Source organism: Typopeltis vanoorti, chromosome 2 (assembly GCF_054136105.1).
Source record: "Typopeltis vanoorti isolate ZY-2024b chromosome 2, IOZ_Tvanoo_1.0, whole genome shotgun sequence".
In the NCBI taxonomy this organism is placed as follows: Eukaryota; Metazoa; Arthropoda; class Arachnida; order Uropygi; family Thelyphonidae; genus Typopeltis; species Typopeltis vanoorti.
Window position 1 is genome coordinate 129,326,662 of NC_143550.1, and position 16,773 is coordinate 129,343,434.

General features: G+C 36.8%; 1 protein-coding gene across 1 annotated transcript in view; it reads right to left on the reverse strand.

Moving 5' to 3' along the window:
• The window catches only part of LOC150109428 (EF-hand domain-containing family member C2-like), a 396,984-nt gene that overhangs the window by 230,921 nt on the left and 149,290 nt on the right, over positions 1-16,773 (reverse strand). Inside the window, exon 5 of the mRNA XM_090402356.1 lies at positions 5,322-5,573. Within this exon, the coding sequence (XP_090258482.1) occupies positions 5,322-5,573 (252 nt within the window). The remainder of the gene's footprint in view (positions 1-5,321; positions 5,574-16,773) is intronic.

Here is a 16,773-nt window from a genome sequence, read left to right on the forward strand (position 1 = left end):
CAAGGTATGCAGTCTGCCATTACTGTCCTCAAACACTCCTTTACCACTTCCCAAACACTATCAACATCCAGCCCCAGATTTTGCACATCCACTTTCACTTCATTCAATGATGCTTTTTCCACGCTCTAAACACAAAATCCATTCAGATAATATTCGAGAATGTCAAAAAATGGCAAAGATAGCATGTTAACTTAAACTGAATGGAGGAATGAAAGATTTAGCAGACCAAGTGTTTGAAGTGAAAGTGTCAGAAAAATCCATATGAAGACCAAGATTCAGATGAGTTGATGCAGTTAGAATGCTTCAGAAAATTGAAATACGAGGATGGTTCTAAAAGTTCTTGGCCTAACAATAAAAAAACGAATTTATAATTTCAAAATTATTTTTATTTTTCAACATGATCTCCCTTAAGACTAATATGTTTATTCCAGTGATGCTCCAATGCCATTATCCCTTCCCTGTAGTGGTTCTCAGTAAGATCTGCAAAATACCCCTCTACAGCTGCAATCACCTCTTGATTCAAAGAAAAATGTTGATCAGTGAGGAAAGAGATAGATGTCAGAGGGTGCCAAATCTGGGGAATAGGGTGGATGTTCCAACAATTCATAGTGCAGATCCCTTAATTTTTTCCATTGCCAAAACACTTTTGTGGGCACATGTGGATTGTCCTGATGAAAGATGAATTTTTTCTTCTGCAAACTGGGTCTTTTCTTGTCCAGCCTGGTTAAAAGATCAGAATAATATTCCCCGGTTATTGTTTTACCCTTTTCAAGATAATTAATAAACAAAATGCCTTTAGCATCCCAAACCAAGAATGCCATGACCTTTCTTGCTGGTGGAACAGACTTTGTCTTCCTTTGGCTTGGTACTGCACAAATGGCTTCTGTCTACTGTTTTGACTGCTGTTTGGATTCTGGTGTGTGTAATGGTGAATCCAAGTGTCATCCATAGTAATAAATTGATGGACAAAATCAGTTTTATTCTTGTTTAAACACTCCAAGCACTGTTCAGAGATTTTCATGCGAGTGCATTTTTGATCACTGACTTTCCTTCACACACTCCAACTTCTATCTAACAGATACACTGTTTCAGCTTTGTGTCTCTTCTAGGGCTGCTTGTATAGTTGCTGCTTCAAAGAATTGGCAAACATAATCCTGATTTCTGTTGGGCCTGTTAAAACAAGAGCAACAGTTGCCCAAAATCCCTTGGTACAACTGAAAACACGTCAAACCTGAATCCTCCTCTTCCTTATTTATTCCATTGACCTCTTGTCCTCTTGAACAGAGGACAAAGGTCAATGCATTTCACATAAAGAAATGCACTTAATTAAGAAACTCTCTCTCTAGAATGTGGAGGATTTAAGAATTAGAAACGAATGAAGACAACAATAGAATACTAGGTGCTATAGATGCCAGTAAGGCAGTGGAACTTGATAAAATCTATCATCATGTTTTAATGGAATGCACTGAGGAAATGAGAGTTCCACTGACTTCTATTTAATGAAAATCTTGCAACTGGAAGAGTCACTAAGGAATGAAAGGAAGGTAAGATACTGTCAATGCAAAAGAGTAAAACTTGGTAGTGGTGGTAGTAGAATAGAGGTATTAAATTATAGACCACTTTGTATTTCTTCTGTGGTTGTTTTGTTGTTATGATTTTGCAGAAATTAGTAAGAGGTTATACAGAATTGGGTAGATGAAGATAAGGTTATTTTTGACGGGTAGTAGAATGTTATGTGATACTCCTCTTTCAGTAATTTGGTTGCATGTTATGATAAAGAAATAGGATGGTTCAAGATGGGAAAGACTGAATTTTTATAGATTTTGAAAAGGAATTTGACAAGATATTACATGACAAGTTAATATATAAGTTGCAATATACATAGATTTAGATATCAGATTGGATTTGGGTATTAGACATCTGATAGATATCAAAGAGTTGTATATGGAGGGAGGGAGGGGGGAGGGGTTTCAGTATCAGCAAAATGGAAGATTACAAGGGCTTCTACAGAATTTGCTACTGGAACAATCTATTTCATCTTTTATGTCAATGATAATGTTATCGGATTTCAGGGAGATATGCAACTGTTTGCAAATGATTATGTGAAACTTTGGAAGGTTATTAGTAATAGTGTTGATATTGTATTCTTAAGGAGGATTTGAATAAGCTGGAAAGGGACAAAAATGTAGTGTTTGCAAAGCTAAATAAGGTTTTGAATTTTGGGATCCACAGTTGAGAGGCTGTGTACTCTACTGGTAAAAATACTGGACAAAGTGGAGGAGGAAAGGACTTTTGGGGTGATGGTGGACAGAAATCTGAATTTCAGAAGATATATTGCAAATATGGTGAGGACAATCCAAAGAAGTGCAGCAATACTGAGAAGATTTACTGTTACCAGCAGATGTAGGAAGGATGCTGTTTCATTACATAAAGCTCTAATTAGACAACATCTGCATTAGTGCTCATATCTGATATCAGACTTTTAAGCTGTTGAGAGGTATTTACTAAATGGACACTAGGGAGATATTTCAAATAGCATAACAAGGAAAAGTAATGTAAGAAAGTGAGATTTTATTTATTTTTTGCATGGAAGGTAGAAGAATGCACAGACACTAAATGAGTTTAATGAATGGTATGACAGGCTGTGTTTTCAAAAATAGACCTTTTATAAAGAATCTCATGACTTCATGAAGGTCCTGAATAATAATAATAATAATAATAATAATAATAATAATAATGTTAGATTTGATCAATAAAAGAAGTCAGAAGTGGCTGAGCATTCACAGTGATGGATAACAGAATTATAAAACTTACACTGAAATCAATCATTGGCATTTATAAATTCACTTAAAATTTATTTATTATTATTATTCAGGCCTCCATGGAGTCAAGAGACACATCGTGGGAGGTCCATCTTAGGAAACATAAAGTCTATCTTACCACTCCTTGAACTCATTGACTGTTCTTGCTCTCACCACTCTCTCAGGCAATGCATTCCATGGTTCAAGCACCCTACACGCAAAGAAACCACTCCTCACCCTCTTGCTCACAGCTTCCTTTTGCAACTTCCAGAGATGCTCCCCCCCCCCCCCTTGTTATCGCTCCTTCCTGCTGTTCCACCAAGTGAAATAACTCCCCAATGTCCACCCTGTAACTGCCTCTCAACAGTTTAAAAGTCTCAATCATATCACCTCTCCTTCTTCTATCCACCAAACTCTGGAATCCACATTCCCTCACCTGATCCTCATAACTGATATTGTACAGTCCTGAAATCATCTTTGTTATCCACCTTTGTATCCATCCCATTTTGTTTGAGAACAATAGTCTAAGTGTGGGCTGATCAGGGTCTTATACAAAGGAATGATAACTCTTTTATCTTTGCAGGTCAGCATCCTTCTCAGTATTGCAGCAATCCTCTGGGTAACATTCACCACCTTTGCAATATGCTCTGTGAATTTCAGTTTTCTATCAATCATCACCCCCAGATCTCTTATCTCCCATTACTTCCTCCAGTACAGCTCCTCTAATCGAGTACGCAGCCTCCCATTAATGTATCCCAAACTCCAAGACTTTACATTATGCTGCATTAAATCGATACCCCATTCATTTGCCCATCTGTCTAGTTTATTCAAATCCTCTTGCAGGGCTGCTGCATCTGCATTATTACTAATCATCCCTCCAAGCTCCACATCATCTGCAAACAACTGAATATCCCCTTGCAATCCATTAACAATGTCATTAATATAAAGGTTGAATAATACAGGTCCCAGTATTGAGCCCTGTGGAACCCCACTTGTAACTTTCTGCTTCCTTGATATTTCCCCACCATACACAACTCCCTGATACCTATCAGATAACCAATCCTGAATCCAGTTGACTAATCCGACATTTAAACTGATGTGCTGCAACTTAAATATCAGCTTATCATGTAGCACCCTGTAAAATGCCTTTGCAAAATCAAAAAAAATGACAGTATATGCCTTTCCCTCATCAACTGCTCTTCTATATACCACTTTATTATATAAGGCAAGCATATTACTAAAGCAAGCGCATCCCTTAATAAATCCATGTTGATTCTCACAGATAACATTTCCCAACACTGTATATAGTCTCTTACTAATTTCTCCACGATCTTAACTTCTGATGACACACAAACTGGCCTATAATTAGACACTTCCAGTCTGCTACCACCCTTATGCAATGGCGCTATCTTACCTTCCTTCCATTCCTTGGGTACCTTTCCCACAGCCAGACTTTTATTGAAGAACCAGATCAACGGAGCTGTCCATTCTTTAGCACATTTTCTCAAAACTCGTGTTGAAATACCATCCAGTCTCACAGCTTTACTGACATCCAGAGTACTCAGTATTTGGAGCATACTCTCCTCTTGCACCTCTAAACCTCGAACCTGCCCTATCCCTCTAGTATTAAAACCTTCTTCTTCTTCTGGATGAAATATCCCAATAAAATGCTCATCGAACAACTGCACTATGTCCTCTGCATCAGTCACTCTATTCCCATTTTTATCCCACAACATCATTCTTCCACAATAATTTCTTCTCCTACTGGCCAAATAGCTAAAAAAATTCCCTATGATTTTCTTTGGATCTTAATGCCAATCTCTTCTCATATTCCAGTTTTGCCTTCCTCACCATAGTCACTCTCCTGGCCTGCATCTTATATTCTTTGTGCATCTGCTCTCCAGGCCCCTCTCCATATATCTCTTCCATAATCTCTTTTTCAACTGCAGCTCCTGTTTGTTATTGCTTGTCATCCACTTTACACCAAATTGTGTCTGCTTCTTCACTTGTGGAATACAGGTTACTATTGCTACTAACAAATATTCCTTCACAATTTCCCAAACACTAATGATATCCTGGCCTTCCAATTCCGCCCTCCATGTAACTGCATCAATTTATATTAAACATAAATTATTAAATTTATATTTAAAAATAGAAAATATTAAATTTAGGTGGGAGATTCAATTCGTTGCTTGGTGTGAGACCACCACTCCACTAACTGGAGGCCTCAAGTAGCTTGAAAAAGTTCCATGTTTGGTCCAGAATGTATTCTAGTTATGTGGTCCAGAAATCTTGTTCTAGAGCAAGATTTCTGGACTACATAAAAAATAAAATAAAAAATTACAAAAAACATATAAAATTGATTTTAAAAAATGGAAAATACCGTGAGTGGGTTAAGTTAGAAAGGTTTATTAATAACCTTTCATGAGCAGGAATCATAAAAAAAAATAAATAAATAAAATTTATTATAAATTTAAATACACGAAAAACTTTAAAAAAAGAGCTGAATCATTTCCTTACTTTTGACAGTTTCTGCCGACGATAAAAAGTAGAACAGGCATCTCTTCCTGAATTGGGTGGTATTACATGTATGATTTCAACTGTATCATCCTCTAGATAATATAAAAGAATCATCTTATGTTTATCTCCATATAGGTTTGGCCTGTCATCCCATGTGCAGTAAAACCTTAAAACTTTTCCATTATATTCTAGATATTGACCTAAAGTGTCCTGCTTTTCAAAAGGTTTCCTAGGTGCTGTATTATCATCCATCTGAAATATGAAGGAAATCAGGTTGGTTAATCTGACATGGTCACTGTATTTCAAGTTTAATATGAGTTTATGATATAAAAAAAGCTTACTTAATCCCTAATGATTTCCTAATGTTACTGCCAATAACAAGCCAATTTCTAGCTTAATAAGACTGCTATGAAACTTTGGATTAATCATTTATTAGTCATTAGACAACAATGCAATACCACTGGTGCACAGTGACATCATTCATTATCACAGCCATCCCATGCAGGATATGATATTATCACAGCATTATTTTATATCATTCGGTACAGTTTTATATAATTGTGATATTAAATGTTGCCCATTTACAAATAAAAATTGAAATGGCACAAATATAAGTAAAAATGTGCAAGTGATCAAAATCTAAGTACATAGCCAGAATAGCTGTGATATTTGCATGCAGACTAAGAAAAGTTAATTAAGTGCTTACGTACTATTGCAAAAACATCTAAAAATTCTAAATGACTTCTAACAGTCACCTATTTTGGTCTGGTTCCACATGTTTATTTTGTATAACTAACTAAATTTAATGAATTCTAAATAGTGCAGAAGAATGTGTTGATTTGATGAAGAATATGTTCAAGCAATAATAAAAAAATTTAACATACAAAGAATTTACTGAAAGACCAACTAGAATTTCTTTTACTTCATCTCTCCTCAACCTATTGATTGGTGGGTAGCATAGGCTGTTGATAGTGGTCTTCTGTTTTGTGTGCTGTTAGAGTGACTATTTGGTAACTTTGTCCATTTTTGTTATCACTCATGTATTGGGTTCTTGGTCTTCCTTCCATCATTCTCTCAATCAAATTTGTAGTCCAATCTGAGTGTTTTAATGGGTGTCATATCATGTCATATATTGGAAAGTGGCGCTAGCATCGCTGTAGCATGTGGCGGTGAATTTGAGCTGTGTAGAAGAAAGTGATTTTTAATTGGTGAATAGTCCGTTTTTTTTCCCATTTTTCTACGTTTTTGAGTGCTAAATTGTTTCTCTGAATATGCGTGTACTTCAGTGGTTGTTTTTTGGAAGTTAGTTGCTGTTGCGATATAATATATTTCGGTTACCTTCGGAATCGAATGCATAACGGTGGAAGACAAAATTAAGCTAAGTTTTCATTACTGTATTTAGTTATATTTCATTTTATTTAGTGTACTTAAATGTTTTGTTTTGCTTGTAATTGTTTGTACTTTTTTTTCTATTTATTTAACGGAATTTATTAATTGAATAATTAATGATTACGCTACTCAGCAGTAAGGAATGATGATGGATTCAGCAGCAGTCGCAAGTGGCGTATCGCCAAGTCCTCCGCCATTTAAGAACTCAATTATTAGCAATATCATAAGGGACTTTGTGGCATGCAGTACTTGCGGCATGTATGCGTCTCGGGAATTAGATATGTGGCTTGTGAAAGAGAGCGGAGAGCGTATATGCGCAAAATGCAGGCAGTTGGAGGAAATAAGTGCATTAGAAATATCGATATCCGACTTTGTTGCTTAAGGAACGGGGAATGAATGTAGGAAGACAAGTAGTGTGATAGGAGAGAATGAAAAAAAAGATATATATGAATGAGAAAATAATAGTTGATAGTGTGGAAGGTGTGAGTGACTGTGAAAGTTTAGGAGATGGTTTTGTTTGGGAGAGTGAATTTAGATTAAGAGTGACTGACCTGCAGAGGGAGACAGATGAGTTGAAAGAGGAGGTGGAATGTCTTGTGAATGAGAGCAGAAGTATGAAAGATAAGATTAGGAGAATGGAAGAGATAAATGCAAGGAGAATCAGAGTAGGAGAGAGAGAGAATTAAGGGAGTATGAGTGAGAGGAATGGGGGTACTAGAAGAGGAGAGAATGGAAACAGTAGAAGAGAGGGAATAAGAGAGAGGTATGGGAATGCTAGCAGATGAGAGGATGGAAATAGTAGGAGAGACGGAATGAGAGAGAGATATGGAAGTGCTAGAAGTGGAGAAAATGGAAACAGTAGGAGAGAGGGAATGAGAGAGATGTATGGGAGTGCTAGAAGAGGAGAGAATGGAAACAGTAGGAGAGAGAGGTATGGGAATGCTAGAAGAGAGAATAGCAGTAGAGGAAAGGGAATGAGAGAGACCTATAGGAATGAAAGAAGAGGAGAGAATGGAAACAATAGGAGAGAGGGAATGGTAAGAGGTATAATGTATGGCGACTCAATGATCCGTGGTGTTCAAGATAGGATGCGTGAGGAGTGTTTGCTAGGAGGAACAATAGAAAGGGTTGCTATGGCAATTAAGAGAGGTGAAAGGGTGGATGAGATGATTGTGATGGTAGGAACGAATGACTCGAGTGGTAATGTAAGTTGGGCAGCGAGAGATATGAGGTTTTTGCTTGAGACTGTATGGAAGAAGACAGAGAGAGGAAAAATAGTGTGTGTGTTGCCTAGGTATGATAATGATGAGCTGAGCAGAAGAGCGGTGATATTGAATGGCATAATAGCAAGAATGTGTGACAAGAGAGGACTCGTATATGTGGATGCTTGGAGTGCGTTTGAGGAAAGAGAGGAATTGTATGTGAGAGACCGTTTACATTTGAATGAGGAAGGACGTAGGCATCTGGAGAGATTGCTGTTCTGAACGAGTCAGTGTGACCTAGGGAGGATGATAGCAGGGGTGGCCTCTTGTGGGAATGAATACTTGGGAGAAGGGAGATGATGTCAGGTAACACTGAGCCCAGTGGAGTCTAGAAGAGATAATGCTGGGTATAGAAACAATGGCATTTATATGCTTTATAGTAATGCCAGGAGTATCCGGAATAAGGGAGAGGAATTGGTGGCACAGATAGCATCAGCCTGGCCAAAATTATTGGGATCACTGAGACGTGGTTGACAGAAGGGGATATAATAACAGGAATAGAAGTTGCTGGGTATAGCATTTTTCGTCAGGATAGGAGGGGAAAGCGTGGTGGTGGGTTACTGCTTATGATAAGTGATGACCTATATCCTCTAAGAGTGAAGGCTTTGGAAGGAAGTGAGACAAATGTTTTTGAGAGCATATGGTGTGAGGTAGAGGTAGGCAAGACAGGATATTTAGTGGGGTGTTGCTACAGACCCAGGAGCAGGGAGGATGGGGACCAGGAGATGTTTAGACAGCTAAGTTTGGCAAGTGCAAGTAGAATGATTGTTATGGGAGATTTTAACTACAGTAGTATAAATTGTAGAGAGGAAGATGCATGTAGCAATAGGGGAATGGAATTTCTAGAATTCTTGAGGGACAAATGTCTTAGGCAACATGTAACAGAAGGAACAAGAGGTTCAAGAGTTTTAGATTTGGTTATAGCATCAGAAGAGTTGATAATAACTGAGATGACATCTCTCCCACCAGTTGGAGAGAGTGACCATATGGTTTTGACTTGGAAAATTAATAGACATGCAGGAGTATCAAAGAGACGGGAACTTATGTGGAATTATAATGCAGGTGATTATAATAGTCTTAGATATCAATTTGGGACAGTTCCATGGAGAGAGGAATTGCATGGGCAAGATATCATTAGTGTGCACTGCAGAGTTTGGCGGATAGAAGAAGGAGAGGTGATATGATTGAGACTTTTAAACTGTTGAGAGGTGGTTACAGGGTTGACACTGGGGAGTTCTTTCACTTGGTTGAACAGCGGGAAGGAGTAATGACAAGAGGCCATCCCTGGAAGTTACGAAAGGAAACTGTGAGCAAGAGGGTGAGGAGTGGTTTCTTTACATGGAGGGTGGTTGAGCCGTGGAATGCATTGCCTGATAGAGTGGTGAGGGCGAGAACGGTCAATGAGTTTAAGGAGTGGTATGATAGACTTTGTGTTTCTTAAGGGGAACCTCCCCTCAATGAGTCTTGACAGACTTTATGTTCTTAGGAAGGACCTCCCACGATGAGTCTTTTGACTCCATTGAGGCCTGAATAATAATAATAATAAATAATAATAATAATAATAATAATAATATCATGTTATTTTTTCCTTTTTTTCTAATTTACATATTATTTCTTTTTATTATTATTATTTTTTTTTGTTTCTGCCTTTCTTATTACCTCTTCATTTTTAGCTATTTTCAGTCCATGTGATCTTTAGTATTTGGTACCAACAACACATATTGAATGCTAGAAGTCTGGATTTGTTTCTTTTTTTTTTTGAAGAGTTCATGTCTTTGATTCTGATCCATAGAGGGCTGCACTCCGGACAAAGGCTTTTAATAAAGTCTTCTCTGTTCTTGGTGACATTGATGTTAGTAGTGTTCTTTGCTTTTTAAATGTTTTTTTTTTCTCCTTGTGGAATTCTTTCTTATTTTCACATCTCATCTACTTCTCCCGTCTGAGGTAAATTATTTTATTTTTTCTTATTGAATTTTCTTTTGAATCTTTCATTTAGAAGTTATTAATCTCTTCAAGTGATTCTTGTAGTTCTTTTTCATTTTCTGCTATTAAGGCTTTTTTTCTGCAAATCTTATTATTATACAGCCTACCATTGATCATTATTCCACTCTTGATTTTTTATGTGCATTCCTTCATAGCCTCATCAATATAAATATTAAAAAGCAGTGGTGAGAGCTCACGCCCTTTCTTATTTTAGCTTCCTTCTCTTATTTTCTTATGACTATGGTTTGATTTTTATATAGTTGATAAATTACTCTTCTGTCATTTTAATGTATCTTCATTTTTTTGAGGAATTTTAACATGATATTCCAGTCAATGTTCTTTTTCTATATCAATGAATGCTATGAGTATGGGTGTGTTTATTTTAAGTGCCTTTTCTATGAACCATTGGACAGTTAGCATAGCTTCTCTTGTCCATCTATTTCTTCTGAAGTCAAATTGGTCATCAGGTAGATGTTCTTCTATTGTTCTTTCAGTATAGCAATAGATGACTATAGTTAGAATTTTAAGACTGTGAAGTGATAGACGACTTAACATTCAGTAATCTTTACATGCTTGTGCTCAGATTTTTTTTGAATCACTATCATAATGCTTTACTCAAAATCATTTGGAATTTCTTAAGTTGTGTACATTTAATTGATTATTTTAAATTCATCATAAAAATTATGGAGACAACTACCACGTTAGAGTAAAACTTCAATCGAAAACCAAAATAATCACTCAATGATGTTTCGATCCTCACATTAAAGTCATCAACTGGAGTATACACATATATACAAGAAACAAGCTGCACTACAATCTACATGGTATGCTAAAATTACATTGATTTGGTCAACCATTAAACTATTGGCCTGACCTCTAGTGAAAAAAAAAAAATTTCATGCCTCAACACAAGAGTCCTGTTGTTATTATTATTATTATTATTATTATTATTATTTGTCACCTCCAGGGAGTCCAAAGACTTATCGAAGGAGGGCACCTGCTCTACAACTCTGCTTCCACCACTCACAATCCACCAACTGAACGCAACTACACCAACTTCATCTACTGCCAGCCACCACCACCACCACTAGTATTTCCACAGACAATCACAAGCATCCATGCCCACGGCAGGATTCGAACCCGCAGTCTCTTGACAGGAGAGCTGAGAGGCTAACCACTTGGCCAGCCAGGCTCTATTTGGTTACAAAAATAAATTAAGCTAGAGAGCAACATGTTCACACAAAGTTACTCATATAAGTATACATATAAATTGAAACAAAACAGTATGGATGGTGGCCAATAAAAGCTGAAATAATTGCTTAGAGTCCTAAAGTCAGGGTTTATGGAAAACTTGAAGAACTAAGTGGGCTGAATGTTTGCCATCCAAATTCTTGGGATTTTTATGTCACCATTATTGTCACCACTAAGATCAAAATTTCACAGGCTTCTTTAAATTTCCATTCATTTTGATTAACCATAATCTACTGCTGTTTTGTTTTAATTTATATGTATACTTATATGAGTAACTTTGTGTGAACATGTTACTCTCTAGCTTAATTTATTTTTAATCAAATAGATAATAATAATAACAGGACTCTAGCATTGATATAATGAGTTTTTTTTTTTTTTTTCACCAGAGGTCAAGCCAATAGTTTTAATGGTTGACCAAACTTTAGTATACCATGTAGATTGTAGTGCAGCTTGTTTCTTTATATATATGTGTGTGTATACTCCAGATGATGGCCTTAATATAAAGGTCAAAACGTCAAGTGATTATTTTGGTTTATATTAAACTAAAGTTTTACTCTAATACAGTAGTTGTTTCAATAATTTATTATGAATTCTGATCACTGTGTAACTATGAAGAAAAGGATCTTTCTTTTTAATGCTTTCTTCTTTGTGCCATTGGTTCTAATATTTCTCCAGTGATCCATGGCATATACTGTATTTTTACTTCTTTTCCACAATGTTTTTCTGCAGCTTTATTTATTTCTATCTTTAGAGATTCCCACTGTTAATTTCAGTTCTGTGTGGCTTTTGGGAATTTATTAAAGTGTCTGTTTCTTCTCTAAAGTCTTTATGGATATTTTGATATATATATATATATATATATATTTATTTTAGTTATATTCCATTTTTTGTATAGTTTATTTATGTGTAATTTTTTCAATCGTACTTGACTTCCCATTATGACTGGGATATGGCTAGTGTTCATATCTACTCCAAGAAACTTAAATAGTTACACCTGATTATGATTTTTTTTTTTTTTGGAAATCTAACTGATACCATTCCATGTTGCCTGTGTATTTTCCATGTGTATCTTCTTCTTTTTGGTTGTTCAAATAGTCTACTAATTATAGTTAGGTTGTGGCTTTTGTAGAATTTGATCAGTATTTTACCTCTGTCATTTCATTTGCCAAGTCCATCCAAATTCACCAATAACCTTCTCCTCCTCTCTCTCTCCAACAACTGCATTCCAATCTCCTATCAAGATCAAGTTTTAGTGATCGTTTACTCTCAACAGTATTTTTTCAATCTATTCATATACTTCCATTTCCTCGTCATGATATCCTATTGTTGGCATGTATATCTGTATAGGGGCTAAGCCTCTTAATTATGCTTAAATATTAATCAGGATTATTCTTTTGCTATGTCATTTGGGAACCCAAGTAGATCCCAAGTACACTAACCATTCGACCAACTGGCCTGGTTTGCTGAGTGGTTACCATACCAGCTCTCCAATCAACAGCTGCAATTTCAAATACTGGCATGGGCATGGATATTTATGATTGTCTATAGTTATGTAAGTGGGAGATGAATATTATCCCTCAGTGTGAGGTCACCATCCCACTTATCGGAGGCCTGAAGTGGCTTGAAAAAGTTCCATGCTTAGTCTCTAAAGCAAAGTTTCCAGACTATGTAAAAATAAATTAAAAATGCAAAAATATATACAGTGGTATCTCGCTAATCCGAACCTCTTTAGTCCGAACCCTCCAGTAACCCGAACTGCGGTTTGAAAGAAGTTTTATTTATTATGCATTATTATTTTGTGTACTATTATTTTTATTTAATAATTATTATTTTAACTATTATTATTTATTTTATTATTATTATTACAGTACGGTATTTTTTTCATACTGTCGATTGTACGGTTATACTTTAGTCCTATTTTGATTTATTGTGTGTTCACATTTACTTTTTTATAGTGTGTAAATTTCACAAAGAGATGTTACGGAATGGATTACAGGTAAAACCGACAGTGAATTCGAAATCAAATCAGATGCTGAAATTATAAATATGACGCTACAGAATGAATGAAAGACGATAAAGAACTCGAAGAAAAAAAAAAGTAAAATATGAAGACGCAGTTGACAGTTTTAATATGGGTATAGAATGGGCTTAGCAGAAGTTTACGCCATTCCACAAAATTTTATTGCTAATGCAGCTCCAAGAAGAAGCATTCGAAAAAAGTTTAGCTTCCAAGAAGCAAAAGAAAATCAATGACTTTTTTTATAAAGAAATAAAAAAAAAATTTTGTGGTAACAAGAAAGTGATATTATTATTATTATTATTATTATTCAGGCCTCCAAGGAGTCAAAAGACTCATCGAGGGAGGTCCTTCCTAAGACATAAAGTCTGTCAAGACTCATCGAGGGGAGGTCCCCCCCCCGAGAAACACAAAGTCTATAATACCACTCTTTAAACTCACTGACCGTTCTCGCTCCAACCACTCCATCAGGCAATGCATTCCACGGCTCAACCACCCGCCACACAAAGAAACCACTCCTTACCCTCTTGCTCACAGTTTCCTTTTGTAACTTCCAGGGATGGCCTCTTGTCATCACTCCTTCCCGCTGTTCAACCAAGCGAAAGAACTCCCCAGTGTCAACCCTGTAACCACCTCTCAACAGTTTAAAAGACTCAATCATATCACCTCTCCTTTTTCTATCCACCAAACTCTGCAGTCCACATTCTCTCAGCCGATCCTCATAACTATCCTTTTACAGTCCTGAAACCATCTTTGTCATCCATCTTTGTATCTTTTCCACAGTTAATTTATCCCCTTCAAATCCTGGGGACCAAATCTGAGAACAATAGTCCAAGTGTGGTCTGATCAGAGACTTATACAACGGAATGATAACCCTCTTATCTCTGCAGGTCAGTGTCCTTCTCATAATAGCAGCAATCCTCTGCAGTGCAAGAAGAGACAGTAACAGACGTTGCTACTGCAGTGTTCAACAACACAGGGACCAGTACTGGTCCAAGTGCTCATGCCATAGCTCTCAAACTTGATGTGGCTTATGGTACAGTCTGGAAAATCTTACGGAAAATGCTTCACTTCTATCTGTATAAGTTCAATCGTGTGCAAGTGTAAAACTTGATGTAGCTTGGAAATACCAAAGCCTTTACATCGATTTTTACAGAGGTCAAGTCCCATGAGAATGTTACAAAAATAACCTTGTTTGTCTCTATGTTTTATGCTAATGGAATTAACTGTACTTACTGCTTTAACAAAAATTTCTAGAATGTCAAAAACAAAGGCAATGCTTTGCCACCGGAACTTTGTATAATAGCTCTATCTAAGGGCATAAGAAAGTTGTTTACGATTAAAGTATATCAGAAAGTTGCTTATGAGCTCTGCGTATAAACACCTTCAAAGTCAGTGTCTAAGAGATCGGCAAAGTTCAGACAAGTTTCCGCTGCCTGACAAGATAGGATTAAAAGAGTGCACAGAGAAGAAAAACGAACGGGTCGGTCTTAACAGAAGATCAAGTATAATAAAATTAGTTTAATCCTTTATCGAAGTGTGAGCAAACAAAGTTTGTGCCTGAAAGAAGATCAAGGAGTTGTGCTGAATTCTTTGGGGGTTACAACCCTTGGTTCCAGAGAACATCAAATAAAAAGGGACTGAGCCAAATATCGAGAGTGGCAGTAAGAGGCAGAGTTATCATTGTCGGCAGGCAGTGAGAGTTATTGGAAGCAGCAGTTTTTGAGGTCATCAGCAGTTTGAGGCAGAAGTATCGGGAGTAGGAGCCAGAGGACCAGATGTTATGGCGAGCCCATGCCAGAGGAGAAAAATGGGAATGATGAGAGAACAGCTGATGTAAATCCCTGAGCCAAGTGGCGGTCAGATATCCTTTTGCCTGAGCTATTCGAGTACCGCAGATTGCAGTCAGAAAGCCCACGAATTTTCCCGAGGAGATGCTGCTGAAGCAAGACATTCCAGAAGGAAGCCTAACATCCAAGATGAAAGAAAAGGCATAGGTACTTCAGTGTAAGACCCTTGGATGAGTGTGTGACACAGAGCCTCTGTTAGTCTGTTCCATTTTTTTGTTGTTCATTTCCTTTTATAATCTAGGAGGGACGTTATAGATGGACTGATAAGAATTAAGTTAATAGTAATAAGAAGTGTCCATAAGAGAGTCATTTGGCATGTTAATAATTGGCATAAGATTTGTGAAATAACTTGGCAAAGTTAGCTAACCTCTTTGTGAGTAAATTAGAGTTTCATTAATTTGATTTAATAAGCAGAGAAGTAATTGAGTAATTATATTGTATAGTTATTTATTATTGAAAAGGGAAAGTTTATTTCTTTATGCTGAAAGTCTAAAGGATAGGTAGAGAGAGTAACCTCCCAATTGTTTAATTAATGTACTTTGATATTAATGTAAATAAAATGTGTTTTATTTATATGTCAATAGAGTGCCGCCTGATCATTTAATTTACAATGTTCTTAAGTAAAATCGGACTTTTGAGTGGGAAACTACTAAGGCATTAAAAGCGTAGTTTAAATACTTGAGAACCACGACTGTTTATGTAAACTTTAGCGAAAAATTTATGCTAGTAAGAGAGAGATCTACTGGACGTATTACCGAGTCTTATGCCGATATAGAAATACTGGTGGTGCAGTCTTAACAAATAAATTTTCCAGTGTTCATAGGCATATGACTAGTAAATACAAAAGTTGGTTAAACATAGTACGTGATAGAATAAGAAAGGTTACGAAAGTAAAAACGCACTGCTAATTAGAATAAAGAGTTAATACCTCAGTCTACAAATAACGCATTAGATCCCCCTCCCTTTGTTACACAAGCACTAACTACCACAGATTATGATGAGCACATGACCTTCGCGCTAACATTTCTTGCTCGGATATAGGTTGACAATGACTGGCCTTGGAGAATATTGTGGGGTGATGAGGCTCATTTTTATCTGAATGGGTCGGTCAACACTCACAACTGCAGAATTTGGGCATCTGATCATCCCCAAGCGATCCAGCAAGTACCACTGCATTCTCCAAAAGTAACCGTGTGGTGTGGCTTCACAGCTGATTTCATAATAGGACCATACTTTTTTAAGCGTATTACCCCTGCAGGTCCTGTAACCTGCTCCATTAGTGGAGAGATTAATCAACGAATGCTGGATAAATTTTGTCATTCCTGCACTGCAGCAATGACAATGTCTAGACTCCATAATTTTTATGCAGGATGGAGCACGGCCACACATTGAATGTTTAGTACAGCGGCTTTTACGCCAGCATTTCAGTAATGAGAGGGTTATCGCCTCGATCCCCGGACATCACTCCAGCGCCAAAATTTCCCCAATCGGCGATGTTTGGTACTAAATCTTTTTTTCATGGAAATCACTCTCCATGCCTTCAAAAGTCTCAATATAAAATTTGGTCTCATTCCGTTTATTGATTTTAGCTACAGATGCCTCCAAAGAGGGAAAGTTATTTTATGGCCACCCTGTATGTTCATGTCGAGGCAATAGTAACTCGCTCCCTGCAGTTAACAGCACACCCTCCCCAACATGCA